Source organism: Octodon degus, unplaced genomic scaffold, assembly GCF_000260255.1.
Source record: "Octodon degus isolate 3935 unplaced genomic scaffold, OctDeg1.0 scaffold00004, whole genome shotgun sequence".
NCBI classification, from domain to species: Eukaryota; Metazoa; Chordata; class Mammalia; order Rodentia; family Octodontidae; genus Octodon; species Octodon degus.
This window is the reverse complement of record NW_004524580.1, coordinates 29,585,092-29,606,827: the sequence shown is the minus strand read 5'-3', so window position 1 is coordinate 29,606,827 and position 21,736 is coordinate 29,585,092. Positions and strand designations below refer to the sequence as shown.

At 44.2% G+C, this 21,736-nt stretch overlaps 1 protein-coding gene across 1 annotated transcript in view; it reads right to left on the bottom strand.

Annotated features, from left to right (window-relative positions):
• Positions 1-21,736, bottom strand: part of Ano4 (anoctamin 4) — a 318,013-nt gene that overhangs the window by 36,362 nt on the left and 259,915 nt on the right. The window contains exons 15-18 of the mRNA XM_004623837.3: positions 11,115-11,197; positions 8,283-8,423; positions 6,030-6,194; positions 567-603 (exon numbers count right to left, since the gene is read on the bottom strand). Of these exons, the coding sequence (XP_004623894.1) occupies positions 567-603; positions 6,030-6,194; positions 8,283-8,423; positions 11,115-11,197 (426 nt within the window). The remainder of the gene's footprint in view (positions 1-566; positions 604-6,029; positions 6,195-8,282; positions 8,424-11,114; positions 11,198-21,736) is intronic.

The window sequence follows — 21,736 nt, the reverse complement described above, 5'->3', positions numbered from 1 at the left end:
CTCTCTCTCTCTCTCTCTCTCTCTCTCTCTCTCTCTCTCTCTCCTCATATACATGGTCTGTTTTGAGGCCATGTCTTACTATGCAGTTCAGGCTGGCCTTGAAATTACTTCTAAACTCAGCCTGGCCTTGAACTTGCAGTAATCTTCCTGCCTCAGCCTCCCAAGTGCTGGGATTACAGGGGCGCACCACCATGTCAGCTCCCAATATATTTTTAATTCACCAAAATTTGTAGTTAAATGCAAATAAACACTTTGCTAAATGATGCTGGATGCTGCAGATCAGGTATGTTCATGATATCATTTTGTATGTGTGAGCTTGAAGAGCAAAACCAATTTTAATTTATAGCAGGTCATGCCAGATAATGTTTGTGTCAGTTTTTATTAGAAGAAAGAGCCTCCTGTTACTAGACATAGAGTGGTGTGCCAAAAGCGAAGATGCTGTGGGCATTTCTAAATAAAGGGAATAATATTTCTTTCCAGCAGTGTTGGAGAAAGGAATTTGCAAAAACCTACTTTTAGACTGTACTGAAATAGTACCCTACTGAAATCAAAAGGGTTCCACTTACCTAAATTTGTCAGAAGCAGTGCAACTTTTTCATAGAGCTGTAAAATAAATTTCATGCATTTAATGGATGAACTGCAGATATTCTAGAATCTGTAATTATAAATATACAATATGCAACTGAATATATCTATAATTATAAGGGAAATCCATGATCAAGCCACATGTGTAAATAATTTCATTGCTCAAATCCTGAGAACACTGTAAACAACAGCACCCTTTTGTGGCCAGTCAGAAATACGCCAGGTACAATTTTACTATTTCTGAAAATCTCACTCCTGATTGTGGTTGGATAACTCTGTAGTCAGGAGAAGAGTTGCCACTAATTTCCAGTTTCTCAAGAAAGGCTGGGCAGCCACAGTGCCCTGAGGCTCAGCATTCCGGGTGTAAAATCTCTCAGGCTGTTTCAGCTGACTGGCGCCTGCAGCCTTGCTGTTCATAGAGGGCATTGCATGGGTCAGCGCTGAGTCCCTCGGACATTATCAGGGACTCCTGAGGCCCCAGGCACTCGGCTCTTCCATAGTGCACAGGGTGTGTCCCTAACTCACTCAGGCATCTAGCAAATGCATGTCCCAAGAGAGCTGTGCGGGTGCATGTGTGCGCATGTGCGGGGGGCAGGGGGACAAATCTAGCCAGAGGAGATTCCCTCAGAGAGGGCATAAATTGAGGGAAAGAGTAAGTGCTGCCTCTCTCAAAGAGAAAGATGATACATGCAAAGGAAAAAGGAAAATGGCTCTAATGGATTTGGACAGAGCAGAGATTACATCCAGAGAGTTAAAAGCCAGCTAGCATTGGCTGGGCTGGACTCCCAGCTCCGCACCCAGCGAGAGTAGGATGGTACAGTGCCTCAACCCCTCTTCGGTCACTGTTGTCTTTTGTGGAGGTGGATGGGCAGGAGGTTTCCTGGCCTTTTTCATTAATTCCTGAATTCTCTTATCCAGACTTTCTTCCAGCTACAGAGTTGGCAAAACACTTGGATTGTCTGACTCTAAACTTCCGGCAGTGGCTATTTTGCTGTATTAAGGTATATGGTTTTCCACATTAAGATAAAGTTCGTATTGCCATTAGATGAAGTGCTCTTCATAGACGCTCTTACAGCCTAATGTTAAAAGAGGTTGGTATACATTCTAGCAACACAATCTGCAGTATAGATTAGTTATAGTCATTTGAGCATAAACACGCAACCCCGTAAATAATAAAACAAATTAATCAAACTTATTTTAATATTATATTAAAATTCTTGTTTATGTAATTATCAAGGGTGATTAGCTTGGCTAGTGAGCTAATCACTTCTAGAAATGTTTTGGCTGTGGATATAGCTCAGTGGCATCAGTGCCTGCCTGGCAAACACAAGGTCCTGAGTTTGACCCCTAGTGCTGCCAAAAAAAAAATGTTTTGATCCCTGGTTTACCCTTTATATCTTTCATGTGACTCACTGACACTGGTATACCTATCTCAAATTTCTTGGAAGTTGAATATGTGTCATTGTCACTTGGGCATAAACACTGGAAAACTTGAAATTTAAAAAAGACCAGCACAGAGATCAATAGACGGTCAATATTAGCTTTTTGCTGGGGGGGGGGGGGCAGGTAAAATGTAATAGGAACACGGCAGGAAGCCACGTTATCAAGTAAATTCCTTCAATATATGTTAATATGCAAACGAAGAGACTCCAGGGAAGTGTCGCACACACAGGGGCTCCTGGCCAGCAGTCCGGGGGCAGCTCCAAAAGAGCAGTTCATGGCAAAGCACTGACTTCCCACCAGCAGCGGAGCTAAAAGCTAACGGTGCTTGTGTTAGATAAGAGAGGCAGAAAAGGTTAGCTTCCAAACGATATCACAAAATCTTTTTTTTTCTTTCTAAATTTAACCCTCACCATTATATAATGACTTTCCTTATCTCTTTTAACTGCTCTTTTTTTTTTTTTTTTCTCCTGTATTTTAGGGAAGTATCTACAGGATGTTCAGGGTCTTACTACTAGATTGGACTTGTAGTGATCCTCCTGTTTACAGCTTCCCAAGTGCTGGGATTACAGGTGCGCACCACCATTTCCGGTCTCAATTACAGTCTCAGTGAACTCCTGGGGGGCGGGGCCAGTACGGCAGGCCCAAGGATTGAACCCCGGCCCCTGTGCCTGCTTGCAGGTGCTTTAACCTGCTGAGCTATTTGGCCGGCCTTTAATTGCTCTTAACATGAAGATTAATTTATCTGATGAAAATGTGCTAACTCTTGCTTTCTTTTCAATTTCACTTGCATGGAATATCTTATTCCACTTCTTAACTTTGAGTCTGTGGGTACCCTTAGAGGTGAGGTGAGTTTCTTCTAAGAAACATAGAGTTGGATCTTGTTCTTTTTATCTATTTGGTCACTCTTTTTAATTAGATAATTTAATCCTAAGGTAATCATCCATAGTGAGGTGTTTCCTGCAACCATTTTGTAAGTTATTTTCTAATTTTATTGTTTATGTCACAAATTCCACTTGTTCACATCTATTATTGACAGAGAACCTTCTGACTTTAAGGGTATGTCTAAAACAAGCTATGAGCGGGGCTAGGGAGATAGCTCAGTAAAATAAGCACTTGCCTGGCAAGCACAGTGTCCTGAGTTCAATCCCTGGTGCTGCATAAATAAATAAAAAATATAAATAAAAAAGAAAACAAGCTAGGAGCACTTATAATTTGATCTTTTCATTCCAGTCAGTGTATGTATTTGTTCTGACATTAGCCATATTTTCAGATTTTTTTTTTTTTAACAAGACAGGGTTTTCACCACTTACAGCAGAATGACACCTGATTTATATTTGTATGGCTGAGCAAAAAGAATGATAATAGCTTTTATTCTTCTCCTGAGATATATGCTGTGCTGGCCTACCTCACGTGTAATCAGCATATTGAGTTGTTCTATGGTCACTAGTGAAGCATGACAGAGTTGAAACAGTATTAAAAAGAGCAAGAAACTTTCTTCACTCCTATTTACTCTGGCTCTGAAATACAGTGGTACCTCTGTTATAATTTGTTTTATAATTTTTGGGAAGATGGCCACACTTGTGTTTATCACCTGATGTAGAATTTGTGAATGGAAGCAAAATTTTGTGAATGGGATGCTTTTGTCTGAGAACCAAACTGCAAACAGAAGCATTTATGAATCGAGGTATTGCTGTATTTATTTTTTAGGATATAAAATAAAACGCAAACCAGTAAGTATCTCTTAACCAGTCATTAAGAGGCATAAGGTTTTTGTCAGGCCCAGAGAATTTCTGCAAAATACCAAGAATTTTATATTTAAGGCAATACTACTTAAAGTAAATATATTTCATCAAATCCAGAAAGTAAACATCGCACACACATTTGATTCTTCAATTAAGATTGGAAAAGTATAGGAAAGACTCAGAAACAGGATGTGCGATTGATTCTCCTAGTAGAGACTTCTGGGTGAGTGGTTTAAGCTAAACAAGTGTTGCTCCAACACCATCGGGGAGGCCCTGGAGGGTGGGGAAAGGACACAGCAGGTGTTGATTCACCACATCCCGCCTGGCCAGGGACCTTTCAACTTCCGGACTATTTGGGAGATTTCGCAGGGAATCAATCTTCCTCCCACCATGTTTTCACAATTAACTCCAAGACCTGCTGAGCTGCTGAGCACAAGGTGGGGGTGGGGGAGGGTAAGGTCCAGAAAGTAAACATCACGTGGTCATCACTTCCAAGAGATCACAACCATTTTTCTTTTCTTTTTCATCACTTCTGATTTTGAAACTTTGTTTCTCAAACAAGAAAGAAGCTCCTGTGCATACCATCACTACTCCTAACAAACTGTCTGAGTTTCATCATCTTGGCCCCCCCTTGCTCACCCAGCAATCAGAACGAAAGCTCTTATATCATTGGGTAGGTTGAATTCTCTTAGGGCTCCAGATTTATTGGCTACAGGATTATGGTTTGTTTAACGAGCTGGATGTGACAATCTATGCAGGTAAAACTGTGCTGAGTTTTATTTTGCATGACATTATTTGGCCTTGGAAAGTCCTAGTCCTAGTCCTAGTGGCATGAACATTTTGGTAACATGGCTTAAATTTAGGACACAATACGCTATAAATGAGAGGGATCTATCACAAATGGAATGTTGCCTCTACGCCTGACACTACTTCACACATGCATCATCCCATTTATCCTCGACTACAAGCCTTAAAGTTTGGCACTTACGTGCGCTTGACCTCCAAGTCTAAGCCTATCAGCCATTGCCTCTTCCTCTACAGAAAATAACAATGATCTATGGAGTACCTACTATGTGCTAGTGCCCTCCAAGAAAGCTGGGATTCTGGCATTAGGAATAGCAAGACAAGGAAAGGTTCACCTACACAGGCCCTCCTCCCAGTGGAGAAGACAGATAATAAACAAAACAGGGACAACAGATGGCGTCATGCGTAGATGGCAATCAATGTGATAGGGAAACAGAGCAGGCAAGGACGTAGGGAGCTGTCAGATGGTGGGGTGGGGTCTTACTATGGTGGAGGGGAGCCTTTATTTGTAAAATAACATCTGAATAGAGATTGAAGGAGGTGAGGGAGGACAGGGACTCAGTCCTGAGGAGAGTGTGCTTGGCACATCCGGGGACTAGGGCACACAAAGAAGGGTGAACTAGGATAAACGAGGAGGAGAAAAGATCTGAGACATCCCAGCAACCAGTGAGGGTCAGCCTGTGAGGCCACTGTGGAGACGTAAATGTTTTTTTGGTGGCAGTACTACTGGGGATTGAACCCAGGGCCTTTGCTACCTCCCTAGCCCCTTTTTAATTTTTACTGGAGACAGGGTCTCTCTAGGTCACCAAGTTGCCCAGCCTGGGCTTAAACTTGCAGTCTTCCTGCCTCAGCCTCTCGAAGTTCTGGGATTCTATATGTGCATCACTATACCCAGTTGAAGACACAAACTTCTACTGCCTGGAGAAGAAAGCCATGGGCTTTGGGAATGGAGGGCCTAAGAGGTCTGGGGGGCATATGCAATGAAAAGAAGCCTGACCTCAGCACAAGCACCACAGCTCCCCCTGCTGTTCTCTTTGCAGGGTTATCTACTTTGGGTACTGATTACCTTCCTATCCTTCAGAACCAAAGAGAAATGGAGGGAACACCGAGCTGTGTCACAGGATCTGAGCTGGGTCTTCTAAAGGCAGTGTTTCTCTAAGGTTCTCAAAGGAAATATCCCATGTTATCTGACTGCAAAAACAAGGCCACTAGTGTTCAGAGAGGTCGATGCCTTTTCCCAAGTTTATACTGCAGGAAATCCTCGTGTCCAGAGCTGAATCGAGCCTTTTATAGCTCCAGATGTGGGTGTGTCTTCACGCCAGGCACCTTGGTGCACAGCCCTCAGTACCGCATGACCAACCTGCCTCTTGGAGGCCTGGGCTCTGTACTGACAGAGAAAGCTCTCGGGGCAGCTCTGCCTGTCCCCCTCGGCTCGTTAGCTTGCAGCTTGCTTACCACGTTCAGCAGCATGATGATACAGAAGTTGATGCACACGGCAGTTCCTGTGGTTGCGACCTGAGAGTTATTCCTGATTAGTGCCCACTTAAAGGCTGCGAAAGTGCTGACGGTCACCACCCGGTAAATGACGATCCCGAACACGGCTGCGATCACCACGCAGATCTGGCGGGGAGACAGAGGAGACCTAGTGAACTGTTGGGTGGGCAGCATGGGGGATTCCCACTCCCGGGTGCAGAAGGTGACACAAAGCCAAGGTGGTACAGACTGCAGAGACCACACCTGTGCATGTGTGATACTTTCTATTTTCTTGTTTTTCAAAACAAGCACTGCTGGAGGGTTGAAGCTATGAGCGCTTTCTAAAGGAAAATACCTACTTGAGAAGACCAACCCACACTTATTATTCAATCTAGCCTCGCTCCTGCTCACAACTGTTTGCCAGTTTCCCATTACTCCAGGATAAAAGCAAAGCCCTTCTCGTGGTCTGCAAGGCTCCCTTGAGCCCCGGGCACACCCTGCTTTCTGAGGACCCCATTTCTTTCTCACTCCTTCAGATAGGCCGAGTGCCCTTAGGCTCGACATCACTCCCTTCGCCCACCTGCCATACACATTCACACGCATGTGCACAAACACACACATGACCTAGTGAACACCTTCATCCTTCTTCGCTCGGTAGCTCCAGAACCGCTTCATAACGAGTCTTTGGCGGCCCCTAGATGATTTCCATATTGTCGATCCATGGTACCTCTACCTCAGGCATGGACCCTCTTCCAGGAGATCACTCACAATTTCTAGCACTTGGTCTAATCATTGTCAGCCCACCCACTGGAAAGTAAGCCCTGGAGGGCAGGTGCAGGGCCTGTGTGCTGTCATGGTCTCTGAGGCCCCCTGGCTTGAAGGCAGGTGCAAGCCTGTGTCCCGTTACTTGCTATTGGTGGAACCAAGCCGTGGCAGACCCCTAATGTCTTAGCACACATCTTTCCCTGAAGACTTCGGGGTGTTGGAGAACAATATGGCAGGTCTCCTATTTCGGGAAAAGATTGGGAATCCAAGACTCCTCTAATGTGTCTCAGAGGCCCGAGCTACTTAATTATTGAGCTCCACTTAATTAAAGCCAGCTGGCCGGGTGGTGCTGACTTAGTCCTTTCGTTCAGGTCTGTTTTGCATCAGTTTTATTTTCTGCTTACTTCTAAGGGCACATGCTCTGAAACCTGAGCACCAGCCCTGGTTGGAGCTTTGCTAAAGTTATGCAGCAAAGAAACAAACCCTGCTCACATCTTCATCCAAAGCTATCGGCAGGGAGATGGGAACCTATGCCTGTCGGTCTTGTGGGAGAAATAAGATAAGAGGTATGAATGTGGCAAAGAGTGACGCAGTGGCTTACCAAGCAGCACCTGCTGCAGGGTGTGGGATTGAGTCTCCAGAGCCGAGGACTCTAGAGACACCTGGCCTGGCCTCTGAACTCCCCAGGCTTTGATGGCAGAGAGGGCAGAGAGTCTGGACTTACAGGCGTTTTGTCCTTCCCACTCTAGGGGTCTTGGTCATCTACTTGTACATTTATCATTTGAAAGGAGGAAAAGAGGCTTCTAACCATCCCTGTTGTCTATGCTTTGCTCGGTAACTGAGATGTGTATATATGTGATGTAATAATTGATTTGCATACACGTTGTTCAATAGTTGATAGTATTAAAGTTGATCGCAGAACAACTTTGTTTTAGGAAAAGCTAAGACAGCTGTCAGTGCTTTTCAAGCTAATACGACCCTGGGTGGAGCAGGAAGCCCATTTGAGGAGGTTCTGTCTGGCATTTTAAAGATGGGCTGTAATAAAGCGGAATAAATCAGTGTATTACATGTTTTAAAGGGAAACTTGTCGGTTTTATAAATGCAGTTGTGTAGAATACACTGGGTTATGTTGGAGAATATATTCCTTACTGTGCGGGCACGGGAAAGTCTGAAAACCGCTGTTGTAGATTCTACTGCACACTCTTCATTCCTTTCAGCAGGGCTGGTTGGGACATGCATGACGAGTGGCAAGAGCGTCCGATGGGCCCTGGCCACGCCCCTGCGCCTCTGGGTTCCAGCTCCTGTCTGTAACCTGGCAAGAGCCACAGCATCCCTGACCGCCAACCAGAGAAGCAGGGGTGAAGTAACAGCATGCAAAACTATTCTGTAGCCCTCTGCAGACATCTGATGTGACTGCTGCTGTTACTATAGGTTTGTACTTAGGAAACAGTTTTAGAAACAGCTACAAACCATAAAAAATATTCCCGATGCAGAAACAACAAGCCTGCTGCATTTATCGGCAAATGCTTGGTAAGGTTCTGGCTTTCCTGAAATCGGGTTCATCCGCTCTTTCTTCGAGTACTTGGCTTCAAATTGGGGTCGGATTTCTTCCTAAAGAACAAGCAGACACAGTTATGCCTGAAGGAGGGGCTTGCGCAGTAAGGAAAGAAAAGATACTGGGTCAGCAGCGGCCACACTCATGGGTCAGCTGAGAAGTGGGCTTGGAAATGTTGGGGAAAGTGACTGGAAATTGGCCACTGGAGGAGGAGCCAGCTACAGCAGCGATGGCAAACCTTCGGCGCTTTCGACGACGGGAAACAAAGCTGGCTGCGGCACGCGTGCCACAGGTTCGCCACCACTGAGAGGCTAGAGGCCAAGATTCACTGTTTCAAAAGCAACGTAACGCAGCCTAACAGTTACACTTCCTGTTATCTTCTCCGACCAGGCTTGAGGGAAGGAGCAGAGTATTTTAAGAGACCCTAGCAGTCTTCAGTGATGTGGAGTAATTACTACACTTTTATTTCTAGACAGTGACATGGACACCAGGACAAAAAGGCCTCAGAACAAGAGGTTGTTCAAAAGCTATTCTGCGAGGTGTAGTGACAATATAATTCTTAGTATCTTCCTAAGAAGTATTTTGGGTATTTTTAGATTTAGGTGACTAAAAAACATGGTGAACCTGTTTTGTAATAGCTCTTATAAGAATCACTCACCATTAACCAATAAGTCTTTTTGTTTATTGAGACAGGGTCTCGCTATTTATTTTCGGGCTGGTTCTAAACTCAGTATGTAGCCCAGGCTGGCATAGAACTTGTGGCGATCCTCCTGCCTCAGCCTCCCAAGTGCTGGGATGACAGGTATGCACCACCACACCAGCATAACGGATAGATTACAGAGATATTCTTAATTGCTGAAAACAAGGAAAAGCCTTTCACGTTCAGTTAGGATCAAGATTCCCATCTGACAAAAGCTACATTTCTTGTTATATAGGTCTTGCTTTATCTTGGTCTTAACCATCCAGCAGAACGGTATAAAAACGAAGTATAAAAAGTAAAGCCACATTAATATGCTGAGCTGCAAAAGGCTCAAGTCAACAACTTCTGACATTGCCAGTCCTACGGATGACCCACTACTATTATGGACTACTGGACTATACTGGATTATTTTGCTGAATTCACACACCTATGATATTTAAATGACAATGGAATACCCTTCTCTGACAAAACTAAACAGAAAAAGGGGATACAAATGAACAACCATTTTGTATTTGTATATTAAGAATAGTTACAACAGATATACAGCTACATTCTCTTAATTCAATGAATAGAAAGATATGTTCTAACAGTGTTTGGACAGGATATCATGTCTGCATCTTGTACTATGAGTAACCACTAAGAAGACAACAATATGCAGTGTATTAATTATTGAAACTCTCCTACTAATCAGTTTTGAAATTGTCTCATTGCTATATGTTTCTCAATAAAATTATTTTTTAAAAAAGGAAACAAAGAAAGACTCCTATCTGAGATTCCTGTCTCACTGAGCTAACCCCATCCCAATGTGATAAGCTTTGCAAAAAAGTAATGGTGAGGGGCTGGGGAGATAGCTTGGTGGTCTACGAGCCTACCTGGCACCCAGGTTTGATCCCCTGGGCCTGTTGTGAGGGCCCTGAAACCGGACATGGTGGCACATGCCTGTAATCTCAGTTCTGGGGAGGCTGAGACAGAAGGATCACACTACAAATTTTGTAGCTAGATCTTGTACTAATTAATTAATAATTAATTTAAGAAAAGCAACGGTGGGATTAGGAGAGGGTACATGGCCAAGGCACACAGGAGTGCTTTCCTAGTGCATGAAGTACAAGCTCTGCCTGAGTGCCTTGAAGCACAGCAGAACTGGGTGAAACAGGTGGAGTTTTTCCAGGCAGAGGTGCTCCAGACCTGGGCAATGGCGCCAACCGGAAGTAACGGGGTGGACAGCAGACAGGGCTGGGAGATGGAGGCTGGCTGGGAGCGGCCTCCCTGTGCAGGGGCCGAGCTTACAAGCAGGGCCTGCCTTCTTTGACATATTCTAGATGGTGACACTCAAGAACGTGACTAGGCCCAGAATCCTCTGCTTTGCCGGGAGCTCTTCCAGGGAGGCAGGTGCTGAGTGGTGCCGAGAGCCCTTGGGCAGCTGACGCGGGAATCGAGGCTGCGTGGGGCCAGAGCTGCCTCCGGAGTGATGGCAGTGCTGTTCTCCCCTTCCCTCCCCGCTGGCCCTCATAGTTCATCCCTTGAAGTCTGGGCATCCAACTGTGGCCACATTTGGGGTCAGGGGCTTCGCTGAGATAATTCAGCTAAAATGAGGTGAGTAGGGTGGACTGCAAGCCCACAGGACTGGTGTCATGAATGCAGGACTTTCCGCCTCTGCTGTCCGTGCCCACAGGTGAGGCGCTTCAGTACTTGTAGAAATTAATTCACTGAGGAACCAAAATGTCTTTAAGAACTTTGTCTTTTAAAATTCCCTGCATACTGATGGGTATGGAAAATGCCCTTGTGAAGACAATTCATAGGATATATTTCTTGATCTATTATTTTTTTTAAATACTGGGGTTGAAGCCACAACCGTCACAATCGGCTATCTTCCCAGCCATCTTCATTTCTTATTTTGAGACACTCCCTAGGTTGCTAAGCTGCCCAGGCTGAACTTGAACTTGCAGTCCCCTGGCCTCAGCCTCACAGAGTGTTGGGATTATAGACACGTCCCACCGCATCCCACGTGATTTATTTTTTAAAAAATTCTGAGGTAAATAATACAAACCTCCTCTTCTTCCCAGTCTATCAAATCCCAGTCATAAGCAATTACTGCTCGACGTCTTTTCCAAAATTCCAGGAAAACTGTTGCTGGAACAAGCAGAGAAAGACAAAGACATGTTCAAATAAAACAATGCTTTGTTACTGGATAATGATGCTGTTATGGTTTGTGTGTATTTGTCCCTCCCAAAGCCTCGTGCAGTCCTTGAGGTGCAGTTCTAGAGTTTGTGAATAATTCATGATCCAAGGCTGGGATTATGGGTCTAGGTACTGCTGGGATTATGGGTCTGAGTACAGCTGGGATTATGGGTGTGAGTGCTGCTGGGATTATGGGTGTGAGTACAGCTGGGATTATGGGTGTGAGTGCTGCTGGGATTATGGGTATGAGTGCTACCCTCAGCCTGGGGCAGAGAGCCTGAATGTAACGTAAGAGAGACAGAGGTGGACTTGCTCTCTGCTGCCGCTGTTGCTGCTGCTTTTCCAGTTTGTTCGCTGCTCTTTGCTGACGCCATGAACTGCTGCCTTCTGCCTTGTGCCACGCTGCCTCGGAGCCAGCTGAGCATGGACGGAAACCTCCACCAACTGTGAGCTACGTAAACCTTTCCTTCCTTCATTTCAAGTGTCGGGTATTTGTCTCAGCAGTGAGAGAAGAGTAACTGAGACAGACGCCATTGCAAAGAATGACAGCTGTTTGCATAAGCATCCATGAATATCAGAACTTCTAGCTACCATTAAATACAGAACCATTTCTCAGAATTCTTTCTTTTAAGCTTTATTTATTTTTTTTTTTTTTTGTTTTGTTCCCTTTCTTTGAGACAGGTCTCGGTATGTAGCTCAGGCTACCTTGACCTCACTGGGTGGCCTAGGCTGCCTCAGACTCGTGGCAGTCCCCCTGGCTTAATCTCCTGAGCTTTCCTGATGGGATTCCAGGCATGGCCACCACACCCAGCCTAAGGGCATTTGTTTTTTAAAAAGTGAAGCCTAGGAAGGGGTAGAAAAGAAAAATCAAATTCATCAGTTTGCATGGATTAGATGGGCATTGATTTCCTGGTCCATAAATCCTCCTCAGAGCAAATATCTCTATATAAACACATTTAATGCACACATTTAAATTTATTGACATTTTATATTTAATAGAAAAAATTTTAATATCCTTATATGCAATTAAAATATTTGGAGAACATGCAGCTGTATTTCCTGAATATTTTAAGTATTGGTGACAGACAAATGGTGACAATATTAAAGCTTAAGATATATTATGCTTGCCTCTTGTCATAAATCATGATACTGTGTCAACTGCCACTATGCTGGCAGACTGTGTGACAGAGACTATTGACTGTCCTCTCTGATATGTTCTTGGCTCCTCCATAGGGAAAGAGTGGCTGCCGGGAACGCAGGCTGGATCTCCCAGGCACTCTTGCGGCAAGAGGTAGCCAAAGGACACTCCCATCAGGGGAGCACGCACAGTAGTGAGGAGACCACGAAGGGACATGAAGAGATTGTGAATGGCGGTAAGGAGGCTGCGAAGGGAAGTGAGGAGCTTGATTAGTGGGTTCTAACTGGTGCTCAACTTGTTACACGCAGCTGAATTAAAGCCGCGTGGTTCTGGATGCTCGAGGCCCATGTGAGAGCTGTTGCCAGCAGCAGAAAAAGCAGAACAGGGGAAGCTGTGGGGATGCTTTAGGGATGCTGCTCGGGGAAGCTGTTGGAGCTGTTGGAAGCTGCTGGTTCTCTTGGGCTGTTCAGCTGCTGGAGGACCCTGTCATGCTGGCTTTCCCAGTGAACTGAGGAGGAGCTTGGGTCTCATCTTGAGCATCGCTTCCTGGCTCCAGAGGGGAAGGCAGCGCACTGCTCAGCCTCGTGGAGAAGCTTGCTGCATTTGCTTTCCTGAGGGGAGCTCAGCTTTCCTCATCACTGGAGGAGCCTGGGACCTCACTGTGGCTGAGGACGGCTGTGGCACCTTTGGGGGAGCTCTGGTGCTTACCTTGAGCGTCGCTTCCTAGCTCCAGTGCAGATCCCTCAGCCTGCTAGCATAGATTCTTTATCCCACTTTCCACCACTGACCTTTCCTCTTAGGGTGGGCAAAACCCAAGGGAACCAGTGAGAGCAGGTCAGTGGTGACAAGACCTGAAACGTGGCAAAGAGCCCCTGTAGGAACAGGAGCCCTTGACCTTCAAGGTGGAGAGCGGCCATGTTTCGGGTTGGAGGGTAGAGAGGAGCTCAACTCAGCTTTTTTTTTTGAACGAGGGATTGAACTCAGGCCCTTGCACTTGCCAAGCAAGCGCTTATTCAACTGAGCTATCTCCCCGGCCCCCAGTAAATTTACTTTTTTTTTTTTTTCCTTTTTCTGGCAGTACCAGGGATTGAACTCAGGACCCTGTGTTTGCCAGGAAGGTACTTATTCTACTGAGCTATCTACCTGCCCTTCAACTCAGCTTTTACATAAGGGAGAAGTAACTGCTGGGGTGTTTTATGCCGTAGAATGATGTTAGGCCTCTGTGTTAGAGAGGCCTGACCTTATCCTATCTAACGTGGATAAGAGAGAAGAGAATGCTCCACTTGGCCATTAACTCACTGCACTGAAGGAATGGAAACAAGTAACCTGTGTTTCACTGTCCTCACAGATCTTAGGATCTTAGAACAGTCGTTGGCCACCGAATCTAAATCTTTATTCATTTTACTTATGACAGAGTTATGCATACCCTTTCCTCCCCCTTTTCTATGCTTATCTCTCCCCTAACCACCCACCATGCGGGATGGTTGTTACCTAACCGTCCCACAGACGAAGTTCACCTGAGGTGCTAATACCGAGCCCAATCACAGTCATCTCCCATCTGTTGATACATTAGGAAAATCTGAGCCTTGTGCTCTTTCAGCACAAATAGGATGAAGGGCAGAGTTCAGGTAGATTGGGGTCTAAAGGCAGCACTCTACCCTTATCCCTGCGGTTTGCGGTCCATGACCCCCAGGAGAGGCCTCAAACCACAGTTAGCACCACCTCCTAGAAACACAGCCCTTGTTCCTGTTTATTATTCCTGGCTATCTAAACAAGCTCAGTGGACATTCTTTTGTCTTATTAAATCAAGGATTGTCACCTTTTATTTAAGGGAAGTACTTTACAGTACCTCTTCAGCACATTCAAATGGCCAGTTTCACTTCGCTTGTACTTTGAGGTCCTTATGAACGACGGTCATTAAGTAAAAGAAGGTCCACTTGGTCACATGCCCTGAGACACTGTGACAGTCACTCTGAGAACTGAGATGGTGCTTATGGGTAACAGGCAGTTAAGTAGCTAAGAGAATACTGTGGGGTTTAAAACTTAGAATTTACTTCTTGAATTCTCTAATTAATATTTTTGGACCATGGCTGGCCAGGGGCAGCCGGAGCAATGGGGAGCCACACCGGAGTCATGGGACTTCTGTCTCGGGACTCTGGACTGGGCAGCGGATGAAGCAGGGAAGCCTGTCTAACGTGCTGGTAAGAGACACAAGAAGGACACGAGACACACGCTCTGTAGGCTGCACTCCAGTTATTTTCTTAAACGGAACAATTATTGTCAATTTCAAATAAATTTATTACAGAGTGCTATGCATTAACTAAAACCAGTTCTTATCTCTCAAGTGCAATAACATCCGCTCATGTGAGATGGTTTGCTTAGCATGCCTGGGGCCTGGGCTTGATGTCTTCACCACCGAAAAAAGAAAAAGAAGAATACTCCAAAAACCATAAAAATAGCAAATGAAACCCAAAGTGTATACTATGAGAAAGAACATATAGCATAAGGAATCAATAAAAAATAAAAAATTATAAAATGAATAGAATTGATAAACTTCTAGATTGAATAAATAAAAAGAGGGGAGATACGAATTATTAATTTAAAGAATGAGCAGTGTTCAATAATAGGACTCAGAAATGACAAAGCATATAAGACAATATTATGAATAAATCAATGCTTATAAATTCAAAATTCACATGAAGCTATAGATTCCTTCTAAGACAAGAAACATCCTGAAAAACACTATATCCTTTAATTAAATTTGTGTAGAAATCTTCTTGCAAAGGCCTAGATGGCTACCCTGGGGAATTTTTATCATAAGTCCTTAAGAAAGAAGTAGTATCATTTCTACACAGACCTTATCAGAACCTTGAACACTTTCTGACTCGCTGTACAAGACCAGCATTACCACAACAATAAAAACATTACCACAGTAACAGACACTAGTCATAAAGACCACAGATCAAAAACTCCCATGAAGATATTTCAAGTATTCTAAAAATATTTTAGTAAATCAAATATAGCAACATATAAAACAATAACATATTGTTATGAAGAGGATCTTGTCCCTGGAAGATAAGATCATTGCATTAGTTAAAAATGAATGAGGGCCAGCCAGATAGCTCAGTGAATTAGAGCTCCTGCTTAGGCAGACTCAGGGACTGGGTTTCAGTCCCCAGTGTGCCATGCTTGTCCTGTCCCCAGGGTGTGCTAAGATGGCGACTGAGATTGAGTGTGGTTGGTGGTGCGCGCCTGTAATCCCAGTTCTTGGGAGGCTGAAAACAGAAGGATCACTATGAGTCCGATCTGTGTAGGGAGACCCTGTAGACCCGGTACTAAATACAAACAAAGAAACAAAAAACAACAATAAGAAAATAAATTCAACCAACATATTGATTCTCTTTAGAAATCTGGCTCATCTTAGTTTGTGCAGAAAAAAAGCTTTGGCAAAATTCAATGCCTGTTCATGCTGAATACCTTCAGTCCCTAGGAAAAGACGACAGTTCTTTACCTTGATAGAGGACACGTATGAACACCCATAGTTTTTCTCATACTTAATCATGAAAGGTTGACTGCTTTCTCCCAAAAAGAATAAAGCAATGATGCCTGGCATCACGAATTCTCAGTATAATCCTGGAAGGCTTAGCCAGTATAATACAGCAAGAAAAAGAAATAAAAGTCATACAGCTTATAAAGAAAATTTTCACTTAACTATGAATGTCATAAGTGTCTATGTTGCAAATTTTTCAGGCTCAAGAGAAAGCTTATAGTAGTAATTCAACTTTGATAGCCATAGAAAGCCAATACACAAAAATCAATTGTATTTCTACATAGTAGCAGTGAAGACTTGGAAATTGAAATTAGATAAAAAGTACTATTTGTAATAAGAACAAAATGTTAAATATAAAGGGATATATTTACCAAAACATATACAAGACCAAGACACTGAAAACAATATAATCCTTTTAAGAGAAATTACATTATGCCTAAATAAATGCTAAATAAAATTCATAGATAGAAGTATTTAATGTTAAAATTTCAAATTTTCTTAATTATTTTATTAGTCGAATTCAATCCCAATCAAAATACAAAAAATTATTTATAGAAATTGAAAAGCTGAAGCTAAAATGTATATAGAAATACAAAAGACCTGCTGGGCATGGTGATGCCTTCTTGTAAGTCTGGAGCTCTGGGAGGCTGGGCATGGTGGTGCCCCCTGTAAGCCTGGCACTCTGGGAGGCTGGGCACCGTGTTGCCCCCTGTAAGCCTAGAACTCTTGGAGGCTAAGTTTACACACACTACAGTGTGTCCTTGTCCACCTTATTTACTGGATATCTGAGTCAAGCCTTGGAAACTTGGCAAAAATCTGCTTTTAAATCAAGCAGCAGCTGGGGGTGTAGCTCAGTGCTGAGGCCCTGGGTTTCATCCCCAGTACCTTCCCCTCCAAAGCAAAGAACCTAAAATAGCCAAAATAAATTTTAAAAGTAGTCTTCAAGCATTAATCTTCTGCTCTAACAAACAACACAATGTATTATTGCCCAAAACATATGCCTGTAGATCAAACAATAAAAAGTACGGATAGAGACCCACCTGCAGACACACAATGTGACCCAAAGGTATGATGTTCAAAATAATGTATTACATTAAAGACACATTGCCATTAATCCCCCCAAAATATTCTTGCTTGCTTCATGCACACTTATCCCATCATTCTTGCCACTTTCTGCAGCAGTTCTGGAAGTCCTCTTTTATGAGTGTCGTTTCACAGCTGCTTCAATGTTCTGAATTCCAAATTAAGAACATTAAATTAAATTAAAGCAAGGTAAAGCAATTTCTATGAAATAAAAACATCACAGTGTGTCCTAATCCACCTTATTCCCCTGGTCTGGCACTGTGGAACTTCTGGCTTGTTCCCAAAGTCACGGTGACCATAAAAGGCAAATGCCTTTGAATCAACTCAGGACACGAAGGCAGCCAAGGAAGCACAACTAAAAACATTTACAAAAGCAGACTTCCGGAGGAGCTTCGTAAGTGGCAAGAATGATGAAATGAATAGGTTCAAAGTGAGGAGCAGGACCCTGCAGGAAACTCGTGGCAATTTAACTGCAATGACTTTTTCAAGTTTAAACATTACTGTATATTTCCATCACTCTTCAGACACCAATTGATTTCAACCAGAAAGAACCAAGGGAGACAGGAATCATTTCTGCAAAACAAGGTACTGGAACACTTGGATGTCTACATGGTGAGAAATAGACGCTTACCATATCTTAGATCGTGCTAGAAAATCAACTTGGAATAGCTCCTGGACATAGACATATGAGCTATAAATGCAAGATTTCCAGAAGAAAACAGAAAATCTCAGGGATTATGAGTTTGGCAAAAAATAGAGCAAAAAAGGCATGGGCAAAACCTTAGAATTGGAGTAAAAAACTCCTAATTTTTAAAAGATAAGATTAAGGAAAGAAAAATCAAGCCTCAAAAAAAATATTTGCAATTATATTTGTGAAGTGATTCCATGTAGGATATATAAAGAACCATTGTTTAAAAAGATAATCTACTAGAAACAGGCAAATGATGTAAACAAACACTTCATCAAGGAAAATATGCAGGTTATAAATAAGCTTACACAACGATGTTTAACACACACTATTCATTAAGAAGAACAAGTTAAGCCACAGTGAGGGGACATTTTACATCCACGAGAATGACTATAATTATCAAGACTGACGAGGCCAAGTGTCGTGTCAGGACACCTGGGATTCTCACACAATGCTGATTTGATGACAGAATAATTCGGCTACTTAGAAAAACAATGTCTTGTAAGTTAGACATTTACTCATCCTATTACTTGGCAATGCTTCACTTCACTTCATTATTTAAGAAAAAGAGCTACAAAAACTTTCATGAGAATATGCAAAAAGTCCCTAGAAAAGTCAATTACTTATTTTTTTTGCTTGTTTGTTTTTGATACAGGCTCTCGCGACGCAACTCAGACTCATAGTGATCCTCCTGTCTCAGCCTCTGCAGCACTGGGATTACAGGCGTGCTTCACCTCACCCAGTTTTGGTGGCTGGCACTGTGGGGCTGAATTTTCAGTGGCCAGCATGGCATGTGGCACTGGGAATCGAACCCAGTTCCTTGCACTTGCCAGGCAGGCACTTAGACCTCCAAGCTATGTCCCCAGCCCCATAAAGCCAATTACTTATAACGGCTAGAAGCTGAATCGAATACAAAGGTCTATTCATTGGGAAATACATGAACAAAATCTCACCTATCCAGGAAACAAGACTGTATTCCAAACTAAAAAGAACAAACGAGCCTCAGCAGCATCAATTGTAATGAAGGTAGCCAGACACAAATGGTACCTCTGAGCCCTCTATTGGCATAACATTCCAGAACAGGAGAATCTGTAGTAACAGAAGCGGGGCTGAGGCAGCCAGCCTACTCACTATAACAGTTACTCGCGAGGAAGCTTTCTACAGGATAAAAACGTTCTCATCATCATGATATTGAGAACCCCATGATCATGTCCACTTGGCATAACCTGTGCTCTATATCTAAAATTGCTGGGTTGTATTGTATGGAAAAGACACCTAAATAAAACTTACAGGGATGGCCAAGTAGTTCAGCAGATTGAAGCGCCTGCAAGCCTCGCTGGCACCTGCCAGCCCTCACTTCATAGAGAAGCCCTGGCCGACTCCTGTGACACACATGGCCTGTGATAAGCAGACTGAGGCTCCCAAAACGAACTCTGTCATAGGCTGAACTGTGTCTCCTCTAGACATATATGTCAATGTCCTAAGCCTCAGCATCTCTGAATGTGACCTTTTTGGAAGTGGGGCCAGTGCAGATTAAGCAAAAAAAGGTTGCAGCTGGTGTTCTGCTTGTGACCCATTGTAAGGCGGCGTGTGGTGTGAGGACACAGCACGCAGGCACCGGGATGTGAGCAGAGGAAGACGTGAGGCCGCTGCAGGCCAGTAGCTCTCCAGGGTCACTGGCCAGCCCAGCATCGAGGGGCAGGGCTGGGGCATTTTCTCTCCTCAGAGCCCTGAGGAGGAGCCTTCCCTGCTGAAACCTGAGCTGGGCTACTCCCGTCCCTCATGCTAAGATAATCTATTTCGGTTGTCTTGAGCCATCCAGTTGGTGTGGCTTTGTTACAGCAGCCCTCTGAAACTAGTCCGCGCTACGCCCCGTCACACTGAACGTCTCGCTCCTCCCTGTGGAGCTGTGCACGTGCTACTGGCAGCTGAGCACATTTTCCAAGCTTCCCCCGACCCACTCCTCTCCCTGGCAAAGCTGAGTCTCGTTTCCCATATCCGTTCTTGAGCGACGCTTCTCTGCTTTGCCTCCTGCCTCATGAAGCGCAGCGGAGCCACGCCGGCCTCTTACTCACGTACTGTAAGCACCACTTCCCCCTTAAAACATGGGGAGACTTTGGGAAGCAGGGAAGGCGCTGTGCTGTCTCCTCTTGCGCACTGACAGTGAGTAGGAAGCTGTGGCGATTGTCTTCTTTGTCGTTTTAATCTTATTTTTATTAGAATGCATTTGCAGTACCGGATGATTACATTCCTTGTGAGAGGCTGGTACACGGACAGGACAGTCTTCACTCCTTCCGTCCATCCCTTTCCCCTCCTCTTCCCCTCAGCCTCCTCCGCATCCTCATCCCCTTCCCGTCTGAGGAAGACCCATCTTCCTGCTGCGATTCCATCTCGTTCTAGAAGCAGCAGCTTCCATCAAGAAATCAAGCAATAATGACCGCAGCTGAGGCTGCTGGGGGAAAGGAACGCTCCCACATCACTGGTGGGAACGTACACGAGTGTAACCATTATGGGAATCAGTACAGTGATTCTTCAAGAAACCAGATGTAGAAATTCCGTTTGACCCAGCCATTCACCTCTGTCTTTCCCAAGGAGTCAAAGGCATCGTACGACAGTGACGTATGCAAAGCCACACTTATAGCAGTGTGACTCATAATAGTTAAGCCTCAGAAACCACCTACATGTCTGTCAACAGGTAAATGAATAAAGAACATGTGGCATTTACACGCAATGGAGCACTATTCCGCCATAAAGAAGGATAAACGTGCATCAAAGGCGGGAAAACGGATGCACGTTGAGACCATAATGTTAGCTGATATAAGTCAGACACACGAACTTCAGTATCACATGGCTTCTCTTACATGAGAAACTCAAGTAAAAATAAGGCGCAAAGTGAAAGACAGATAATAGGAAGATAATGAGGTCACCATGAACATACGCTCTAGATAGGGCCCAGGCAGACCCTGTCTAGTTTAAAATTCAGACTCCGCTACTTAGCAGATACTGAGTAATCTCACGGCTGCATAACTTCTCTAAGCCTCAATAGCTTCATCTATAAAATGGAAGTAAAAGGAGAAATTCCCTTTCGATGGGTTATGAGAGATTGTGAGGTGTCACATATGAATGTGTACCTAGTAGACATTTAATAGATGCACATCCTTTATTTTTTCATATAAAATCACTTTTCTGTTGACTTTATGATAAGATGATAAGAAATAAGATTAGCGTCTATACCTAGAAACAAAAGGCCAATTACTTTAAAATTATATATTGAAGGCTAAGACACATGTCATTTGCCAATTACTGACAGACTCTGAGTTTGCCCTGAAATACCACTATGCCATGATTTGGATTGGGGTGCTCTGAGGACCCCAGCTTGGTTGTCTCCTGGTCATAACTTAACTTTTGGTAATACTGCAAGGGAAGGAAAAACAATGAAGTAGAAAAAGAAAAGAAATGAAGAAAAGAAGAAGAGAGGGAGGTTTGTTTCCAGCCAGGTGTATGCCAATATCCACTTTCCTGGTGACTCGTCTGCAGCCGAGGGCAAGACGCTCCTTCTGCCCATTATTGTTCTGTCCCTCGGATCTTTCTGAACAGAAATGAGCATCAAGGAAAGGGCCAGGCTGCAGCTCAAGCCCAGAGCCCACATCCAGAGCAGGACGCATGGGTACCCAGAGAGCCCTGGGCCACACGCATGCCCACGAATGAAGGCAGCACACAGTCCTGCTGCTGCAGACGGCCTGCCAATGGGCTTCATTGCCCCTGTCCCTGCAGAATAGCACATCAGCCTGGCCCCACTGGAGGTCGGGAAACCACTGACATCTGCTCCCATCATCTCCACATCTAGCAATTTCCTGGAAAAGAAGAGCCTTTGTTTTCCTAAAAGCCCCAGCTTGTCACCATAAAAGATGATTTCGAGTCCAGTACACTGAGCTCCATTAGAACGGACATGCATTGGATACCACAGTCACGTCAAAGCAGCACAAATGGGGCTCGGGCTGGGCCTAGCAGCCTTTTATCAGCAAGCTCGCG